This window comes from Antennarius striatus, chromosome 16, assembly GCF_040054535.1.
Source record: "Antennarius striatus isolate MH-2024 chromosome 16, ASM4005453v1, whole genome shotgun sequence".
Lineage (NCBI taxonomy): Eukaryota > Metazoa > Chordata > Actinopteri > Lophiiformes > Antennariidae > Antennarius > Antennarius striatus.
Window position 1 is genome coordinate 6747398 of NC_090791.1, and position 10317 is coordinate 6757714.

Here is a 10317-nt window from a genome sequence, read left to right on the forward strand (position 1 = left end):
GGAAACTAGAGCTTTAAAAAAAGAAAACATATATATATATATATATATATATATATATATATATATATATATATATATATATATATATACACACAGTATAATATAAAAATGTAATGTAATTCTTGTGCATAATGATGCATATGCACGCACGCACGCACGCACACACACACACACACGCACACGCACACGCACACACACACACACACAGACACACCTTTCTTTGCTATTAACATATCACTAAATTCATTACTTTTGTGATAACCAGTAAACCCGCCGATGACAGCACAGCGCCGTCCTGTGGTAATGCGTCAAACTGAAGACGAGCTCGTTGTCAGCTTTGATTCACTGAAGTTTCTTTACTGAAAATCAAAAACGTCAATATATAAAATACAACAAAAAGTATATATTGAGACTCATTTTAACAAGAAAAAAAGATATGTGTTGCTGGACTGTAAAACAGCAAGTCAGTAAAATGTGTTCTCCTGTTTTAAAAAGAAGTTGCAGTTATTTTCAGCAGTGTAATGAGTTCATTCAGTCATGTAAAGCTTATTCCAGTCAGTTCAGTCTTCCTTCGCTCAGTGACTTCAGATAACCTCTGATGAAGAGGAGCTTACTGTTCAGTGTCTCAGCAGCTTCAGCCTCTGCGATCCTTCACCAAGATCATCTTAAGAGGCAGCTAGGAGGGAGAGAGGTTTCTTAATGGGTCTCCCATTCTTCACTGAGTAGGGCTACATATACAAATCTTTCCTTCAGACCTTTCTATTAAACCACAAAAGATGAAAACTACAGCAGGAAAACTCAAGGAGGAGTGAAGTGTACAGGAGAGAAAAATCAGAAATTGCCTTGGGAGTCAAATCTGTGGAATTCAACTATTTATGTAAAAGACAATGAAGACAAATCCCACCTCAAGTGAAGGGATGAAATAAGAAAAACAACATCAAGTGAGAGATGAGAAGCAATGAAATGACAGAAGCCACTTCCTCATGCTCCACATGAAAGTGCACAATCCACAGGTAATTATTACAGTTGAGGTGCAGCATTCTGCACAAACCTTCTCTCTCTTCATGCTCATGTTATACTTTGAATTGAAAACCTCTCTGATCCTTATGTCAGACTTAATTGTTTATGGATATTTTTAATTACTGGAAGAATTAAATGATGCAACCTCCAAAACAACATTAACCAACCCTGAATATAGCACATAATATTCTATGTTTAGGACTGTGACAAATGAGAACTCATTACATTATGTTTCAGTGATGTCTTGAGGGCTTCCGTTTAAACACATTCTATAGTACAATGCAACCCCACATTATGAACATCAGGTGTCAGCATCGTGACACCTCCACACAATACAAAAGGCAGCTGTAAATCATATAATGTGGTACCTGTAGCATTTAGACAAAGAAATACTGTATAAAGACTGGGGCAGCTTGATTCATGTTTACCATGTGTAAAGTTGTAAGTTTTCAATAACATTTAGTTTCCTTGTTCCGTGTAAGAACAGTCAAACAGATCTGACAAAGAAACAACTCACCCAATGCCCTTTATTCTTTAAATACTGATTAACCTTACTGGAAAATTAACCGCATTGGAAAATTAAAACCTTGGCATAAACAAATGGGGGGTATCAATTAAATACATTGTCCTCATAAAACCTACTTAATTTATGATGCCTGTCTTTCATCTTGCAGCTGATTGTTTTTTTTTGAAGTGACTTTTTGAATACTGTATGGTGCCCTGCATAAGACATTTAATCGACAGTAGAATGAGGTCAGGGCATTATACCAGGAAAGTTTCACCAAGTTTGTTTTTCTGTAATCTTCTTGTCAAGAAAAGTCTGGTATTTTTGATGGAAATTAACACACCTTAGTTCAAGTTATCAATCAAGCCGCCTCCTTCCTTCTAAAAAGAATTTGTGAAAACAAACTTCCTCATACAACTACCTGTCTAGTTGAGTGACAGCTGTTTTTTTTTTAAACTATTGTTGAAAGTAGCAGTTCAAAATTACCCTACCAAGGCCCACATGCATTTATATCTGCAAAGAACAGTGTGGATTTGACATTTTAATACACCAATAAAACGCATTAATGTGTTTGAACCATGAAGGTGTGCATCTCGTTATTATTTTCTTTATTTCTTTATTTTTTCCGTCCATCAACAGATGAGTCAGACAGATTGAGGGTGATTAAGAGTGAGGTGAAAAAGAAATTATATCAGGAAATGTGTCATCAAAAAATAAAAGATTACTCCATAAATTCAAAATATATTTTGGTAAACTGCCACCTCTCTGTAATGTTAGGGATCTGCTTCTTTGCTATGTACATATTTTGAGTATCTGTCGTTTCATTTGATCATCAAACTTGTTGTATCACAAGCACTGCATAGCTGAGTGGTGGTGTGATACGAGAAAAAGGTGCTCTCCAATCAAAACATAACTCACTCATGAAGTATGACTCACCAAGAATTTCTTAACTAAAAACAGACAGATCACAGCCAGCCCTGAAGCGCTCTGAAGGCCTACCTGGTCCTGCTGCTGCTACACAGCTCACATTGACTGCTAAATGAAGTTTATGGCACAGAGACACACAGCATGCATGAAAGATGGCGTTATGTATAAAAAGAAAAGATTACAGTATATTGAAAACCTGACGACTGAGGTGACTGGACAGAAAGCTTGCCAGTTGGTGTGTATTGAAAAATATCCAAATGTCTTTTTTAATCTGTGCTTCCATCTTGAAGTGAATATTAAGCTCAGTTCAATCAATCAACTTTTATGTATAAAGCTCTTAATCACATCAACCGACATTTTGAAGTGATATTGCAATTCAGACTAAAAGCAAACTTTTTTAAAATTTTACAATGTGTTGTTACAGGCCTCAAGGGATTTATTTGCAATCCAAATGTAGACCTTTTTTTTTGCTATATTTCTCCTTAATATCCACTCCATATTTGTTTGAGGTTATCAATAATTCTATATATTAGGAAAGCACCGGAAGACAGAGAAAATTTTCATAAACAGATCAATTTTGTTTAAGATTAGTTACGACACAAACATCTTACCATAAAAAAAAATCATTTCTTTTCAGTAAGACTCTCAAATGACAAAGTTGATCTAGAGCCAGTGTTTAAGATGCATGTTTGTCAGCATGAGTATTCATAGGTATATCAGCAGAAGTGGATCTCTGATAAAGCACGATTCCTCTGGAGGACAGGCTGCAGGTAAAAGTCTTCATCCTTGATCAGGTGAAGTGTGTAAATCTTTTAGACAGATGTTAAACCAGGTGAGCTCTGCAAACTAGATTTGTGTTATTACAGCAGCGAGAACACAGAAACACAGAACATCCCTGTGTGTTATAAAGTTCTGTAGAGTTAATGGCCTCATGTGTTATAGCATAGCGTGTGTGTGTTTGTGTGTGCATGTGTATGTGAGACAGATGGAATGCATGTTTGTTGTGAGCCAAAGCTTTGACTGACATGTTGATTGAATGTTTCCCTGCGCCTCCTTCATTAATCAGGTATTGTCATTTTGTTGTGTCATCATGCTGATCGTAACTTCTTTCCATTTATTATTTGCTTTGTCCGCTTGTAAACTTCAAGCTGATGTGTGAATATTTCACCTTCCTCCTTCCATCAAGCCAAAGTGGATTCCAACTTCGTCCACATGATGGTTCAAACAGGGCTGCCAATAGTATGATCCATAGGTTGAGGTCTTGTGGAGGTGACCAACCCCTGGAATTGTGGTTTTGGCTTCAGATGGTTCTCCCCTTTGCTTTTGCAGTGTAGCAATCACTATTCCACCTTTGCTTTCTCAGAGACCAGCGGGTCAGCATAAATAGGATCAGTTTGGGGTGTTAACACTGTGGGTTCTCTTAGCCTCAATTCAAATGAACAGATTATATAGCTGTTCCATCCAGTCTCACATGGAGTTCTGCCATAGCCAGTTTTGCTCAGGTCCTGAACACACCTGTAAAACAAAACACCAGCGATAAAAATCTCTTCTTGGCACAGTTCCAGGAACCACACCCACTCTCTCTTGGACGCTGATCACATCCGACTACCTCTATCTCAGGATATATATTTATATTTTGAAATGATACTTAATGCAAAACAAGTATAAAGTAACTATGAACACAAAAACAGAACAAAAACAAAACAGGTACAAAAACAAGCAATTATGAGAATATATTTACAATGAGCCCTCAAGATTGTACAATGTACTGTGCTGCAGAGGGCTCAGTAGCAGCAACTGTGACGAGGGCATTGCACTGGGTTCCTTACTGGGACGGACTTCCACCATGTAAACCTTTACTTTCGGAGTGCTGTGTTCAGTACTCTGATCGCACTCGAGTAAAACGTGTATAACATGTATAATGTGTATGAAACTCTGATTCTGAAATAATGAAATGTTTCAATAAAAAGCTGAAGTAGAATGATTTCCAGGATTCTGTGCTTTATATTTGTTCCATAATTGAACATTCCATAATGGTAATCCTACTAGTGAGTTTTCAATGAGGAAGAAGAATGTTAAAACTGTGAGAGAAAAAGAGTCAAAACTCAAATTATCACAACATGGACAAATTATTCAGCTGTTTCCTGTGAGTTTTATTGTTCATCAATCACATTCAACATGATTCATTTTCATTATCCACTCCTCTGTGAGGATACAATTTAAATTAGTACTCAGTACCTAACTAACACTACAGGAATAGTGAACTTAAATAAGTACATAGATAGATTTACGTTATTTATCCCAAACTGGGAAATTTAAAATATTAAAAGTCTTAGAGAAGCAGCATCCAACACGGTAAATAGATTTTGGCATGGCAAGCACAGAATGAGTTTTTGGATGCAGAATCAGAGTAAACACGTAATGTGGTGGAGCAGTCAGGGTGAGGTTAATTTGAGAAAGCTTTGCTATAACTGGACGTCATGTCTTCATCTTCTGAACTGCTCCTTCCAGCACTATCCCCCCTGCAGCGAGCACTTTCATCTTCCTCTTTCTTCATGTGGCAAGTTCTGCAGACCCTCACTTTCTTTGTGGGGTTGATGTGCGTGAGCAGCATTCTGTGTTTGGAACATGCTTTGCAGACCAAAAAGCCACATTTTTTGCAGTGGTATCGACGTTTGGTTGCCCTGAAGATGCTGAAACAGCGCATGCATTTGTGGGCGACCTGGTTTGGGATCAACGTGACAGCAAAGACAGAACTTTGCAATCTGCCACTCCTGAACAGGTTTGACTGGTAGGATTTTATCTGTTGAATCCAGGCCTCCTTTTCCTCATGTGAATGGGCAGACACAAAGAAGGACTTGCTTGGCGTACGGATGAGCCATTGACTAGTCAGTACTACATCGTCCTCCACAAAGTCCAACTGGATGTTCTCTGAAATTAAAGCATTAAGAAATGCATGAAAACGTTTTCCTCTTTTGACACCCAGAAGCAATATACTGTATCATGAGCAATTATACATTCATTATGTGAATAGTGACAAAGTTACAGACAAATTTCTCACCCAGAGGAATTATGATCAGATTCCTGTGCAAGCGTCCAGGCAGAACGATGCTGCCGTACACGAGAACATCATTGAAGAGGAAGAAAACCTTTGTCTCCTGGTTTCGACGACTCTGTTTCTGCAGGCATCCCTGACCCACTAAGATCCGACCTGGTTTAGATAGCGACTTCCCTGATGCACCAAATGATCTCTTCACCGCTTTAATTCGCTTATGGTTCTCCTTATCAAATTCTGACTGCTCCATCATGGTGAGTCAATGGGCTTCTCTCACTCTCAGTGCACTGGAGTGACAAACTGCTGCAGGTCAGGCTGAGTGAGTTTTTAAAGACAGAGATGACGTCACATGGGACTTTCCTTAATAAAACATTAGCAAAAAAGAAGATTGGATCAGTATTAAAAGACAAATGTAGAATGTTTTTTTATAGTTTGTAGATAAGAAGACAGCATCACACAATGCTATCAATTTGGAGGGATCAATTCATCTAAATATCATGTTTTTGGAGGTGGGAAGAAGCCAGAGAACCTGGAGAGAACCCACGCAGACATGGGGAGAACATATAAACTACAAATGGTATTGAACCCAGAATCTTCTGACTGTGAGGCAACAGCACTCCCCACTGCGCCACCGTACAGCCCACAAGCAACTACTGTAAATAAATCTGTTTAAACAACCAACACAGATTCTATCTAACCTATCTGCCACTCTCTCTATTTCTCTTACTCTGTCCTTATCTTCATTGTATTTCTTTTCCACACAACCGGTCAAGGCGGATGGCCACCCACCAGAGTCCGGGTCCAGCCCGGAGTTTCTTCCTCAATGAGGGAGTTTTTCTCCGCCGCCGTCGCTTATGCTTTCTCTGGAGGGTTCCGTCGGGTTTTTCTGTCTGTTAAAACGCTTTGAAATGTCTGTTGATGTGATCAAGCGCTATATAAATAAAAGTTGATTGATTGATTGATTGCTTGATTGAACACTACAATATTTCATTAACTAGCTACATTGCTGTATATGAGCAGTACATTGTCATTTGATTAAACTTCATTTTTTTGCCAACATATGTATTTTTGTGACAATTTAAATGCGGAAAAAATGAACGAAGCAAGCATGAATCTTGAGCCATATCTTGAATACACATCACGACAACTTACTGTCACCTGGAGAAACCCACAGCATATTTGCTTTAAAAATCTATCCCCTACGGAGTTCACCTAGTTTTCTCTCCAGCCCACATACCAACAGGCAGATACGACACAATGAACCAAAACACTTCCAGTCAGCGGGGCCATCTTTGTTTTGTTCAGTCACTCTGACCTGAATGGGTGTGAAGCGTCTGAGAAACACCTGTGATCATTGATCTCTTACTGTAAACTGAACTAATTCAGACTTTCCTAGTTTGTTTTCTTCCTTCTTTAGTCTTGGTCATACATTTTCAGATTTGGGGGTCTTTATTACATCACTAATGCTAAATGCTGTTAGTGGCACTGCAGCGGCTTACCATGAACATCTGGCTCAGCAGACCGTTCACTAACTGTGTAGCATCTTGTTTTCTCTATTTGAGAATAATTCAGTGTTGTTGATTGTTGATAGATTGTCATTCATTCATATCATGGTGATCTTTGAAGGTTGATCTGAAGGAAGTGGATTACTGTTGAGGTCACAGTTTGAAAGGACAAAGTTAGTTGTTGTCATTTCCTTTCGTGAATCTCTTGAGAATTGAAAATATGAGGAACTGTACTCTGTTGGACAGTATTTCAAAGCTGCTTGTGTAATATGTACATTTTCTTTTAAGGTCCACAGTTCTTTTGGAATGTTTAAAGTAAAAGTTATTTTCCTGTTAATCAGTAAAATCCCCATGACTTAAAAACAGGTACTGATATTTAGCATTTATTATACTTTACTGATCCCTCAATGGGGTAAATTTTTCACTCTAGTATATATTAGTTTATAAATATATAGGAAATATAGGAAATAAAAAATTCACATCTTAAAAACAAACAACGGTAGGATTTTCAACAGTACTGTGTGTTTTCTGACCAAAGAAAGCATCTAATCTTTTGATACCTATCAAACTAAAAACAGAGGCTCTAGTCTCCATGTCCCCTGCTCCAAACAGAGAGAGAGAGAAAGAGAGAGAGAGAGAGAGAGAGAGAGAGAGAGAGAGAGAGAGAGAGAGAGAGAGAGAGAGAGAGAGAGAGCATTTGAGGAAACAAGTTGCGTCAGACAAATACTGCGAAACAGGGGAAAAGGAAAACACAGAAGTATTGACAGGCAGTCTCTAAAGGTGCAGCTGTGACACAAGCAGAAATTTTCCGCCATATGTGACCGATATTTGTATTCTTTTGGGGGCGGCAGTGTCTCAGCGGTAGAGCAGACGTCTTGAAGACCAGCCATCGCCCAGCTATCGTTGGCTTGATTCCTGCTCCCGCCAAGACATCCTCCGGAGTGCGAGCTGACGGTGGGAGGTGTCGGCTCACCTCCCAGCCACTGCCAAGGTGCCCTTGAGCAAGACGCCGTCCCACCCCACAAGCTGCTCATTTGGGGCGCGATCTCTCACGTGACTCTTCATTCTGTCTCGCCCTACACTGTTTGCTGTGATTGCGTGCCTACAGGCCACTAGTGTGTTTGTTCAGGGGCCTCTACACAACAATGTATGTCTATATGCCTGTGACTGTAAAGAGTGTAATGCATAGAGTGTAAAGATAATTTCCCCATAGGAGATCATTAAAGTTGACTTTCTTTCTTTCTTCCTTTCTTTATTTGATTGTTCCAGACATAGATATCAAACTTCTGAAATGAAAATGTAATGACTCAAAGACACAGAAACCGTGATATCATTAATCACTTTACAAAAGGTTAAAAAAAAAACCACATTCATATTTCAATTTATCATTTTATTTAATTTTTCTTCCATATAAAAAGCACATAACACATGTTCATTTGATTAACAAAAAGCGAATACATTTTGTTTCTAGACATTCTCAGACATCAAATAATTTAACTCTTTAACATTTAGTTTTAACATTAGGAACTATGTACATTATTCACATGTGATTTAATGGATAGAATCCCAACACACTTCTGTGTCATTTAAAAGGATTCTTGAACATCCTTCATCTTGTTATTCACCAATCCTCCGCGAGGATGCAAAACGATCAATATTCAGTGCCTAACAGAAATACAACACATAAAAAAAGACACAGATAACCAACTCTAACATATTTTCTTATAAGGTGTCTTTACACAACACAGAGAAGTAAGGAGTCGGTGGGCAGATCTGAGCATAAAATCCAAAAGTGGCGGAGCAGTGAAAGTCTTTGTGTTTTAATTTCACAGGCGCTTTAGCCAGCCAGATTCCAGAAAGTTCTCATACATCTCTTCTCCATCTTCTTCATCACTGGACAGCATATCTTCACCCTCTAAACTATTCTTTCCGGCACTGTCTCCCCTGCGGCGAGCAGTCTCATCTTCCTGGTTCTGAGCGTGACAAATTTTGCAGACCCTGAGTTTCTTTGTGGCATGGATGTGCTCGATCAACATCCTCTTCTTAGAACACGCATTGCACACTAAAAAGCCACATTTCCTGCAGTGGTGGCGACGCTTGGTTTGTGAGAAGTTGTGGAAACAGCGCATGCATTTGTGAGTAACTCGGTCTGGGATCCAGGTTGAGGCAAAGGCAGAACCTCGGAGGGTGCCAGCCTGTAACAGGTTTGACTGGCAGAGATTGATATGTTCAATCCAGGCCTCCTTCTCCTCGTTCGAATGGGCAGACACAAAGAAGGACTTGCGCGGCGTACGGATGAGCCACTGGTTCTTCAGCACCGAACTGTCCTCCATGTCCTCCAGCAAGATGTTTTCTGAAATGACAGTGAAAGAAATATGAGTTCAATGTTGGAGGAGTTTCTTTGAAAATTCTGCAGCCGCTTTAATATGATGGAGGTACAAGAATTTGTGGTGATGGTCGTCCGCAAACATTTTATTTTAAAGGCTTTTGTCATATTCTTTGGTCTCCATTTTAGTATTGGGTCACAATGATCAATTACATATTATTATGCTGCTGCAATGTTTGAATTTTCCAGTCTGGGATAATTAAAGTAAATATCTACTTATGTATTTATTTGTTATCTAACCCATTAAATGATTTGAAATGGCAAAGTGAAGGCAATGAAAAGTACATATTTAGAGATAAAGTTCTTACCCAGAGGAATTATCTTCAGCTTTTTGTGCAAGCGTCCAGATAGAATGATGCTGCCGTACACAAGAACATCGTTGAAGAGGAAGAAAACCTTGGTTTCTGGCTTTCGACGACCCTGCTTCATTAGACAACCCTGACCCACCAGGAACCGACCTGGTTTGGATAGGGGCTTCCCTGATGCACCAAAAGTTTTTTCCACTGCTTTAATTCGATTATAGTTCTCCTTATCAAACACTACCTGGTCCATCGTGGAGAGTCAACGGGCTTCTCTCGCTCTCAGAGCACCAGAGTGACGAAGTGTTTGCCGCAACTCAGGCTCAGTGACTTTTTCAACAGCTGAGATGACGTCACGTGGGACTTTCCAACGAATGTGTTGTCAGGAATGGGTTGGATCAGCATTTTGCAGAATGCTAAATTATATGCTGAAATTATACAAATCCAGGAAGTCAAAAAGTTATTTTTGCAAATTCTAAGCTTATAATAACATCATTCCAAAGCTGATTTCCATGAAAACATGATCAGGTAGTGAAAATTTAAAGTGCAGCCTTTTGCTTTTCATCATGTGTGTCTCTTCATATGAGACACACATTTGAGTCTTGAAATTTTGAGTTAAT

General features: G+C 39.0%; 2 protein-coding genes across 2 annotated transcripts; both read right to left on the bottom strand.

Annotated features, from left to right (window-relative positions):
• Positions 1–4616: 4616 nt before the first annotated feature.
• LOC137610153 (pleckstrin homology domain-containing family F member 1-like) lies at positions 4617–5784 on the bottom strand. The gene is made up of 2 exons (XM_068337625.1): positions 5514–5784; positions 4617–5383 (listed from the first exon to the last, which is right to left on the bottom strand). Exons 1-2 carry the CDS (start codon positions 5758–5760, stop codon positions 4899–4901), a joined length of 732 nt encoding a protein of 243 aa, XP_068193726.1. The 5' UTR covers positions 5761–5784; the 3' UTR covers positions 4617–4898.
• Positions 5785–8393: 2609 nt separating this feature from the next.
• LOC137609926 (pleckstrin homology domain-containing family F member 1-like) lies at positions 8394–10048 on the bottom strand. Its single transcript, XM_068337287.1, has 2 exons — positions 9707–10048; positions 8394–9365 (listed from the first exon to the last, which is right to left on the bottom strand). The coding sequence occupies exons 1-2, from the start codon at positions 9948–9950 to the stop codon at positions 8839–8841; spliced, it is 771 nt and encodes a 256-aa protein (XP_068193388.1). The 5' UTR covers positions 9951–10048; the 3' UTR covers positions 8394–8838.
• Positions 10049–10317: the final 269 nt, after the last annotated feature.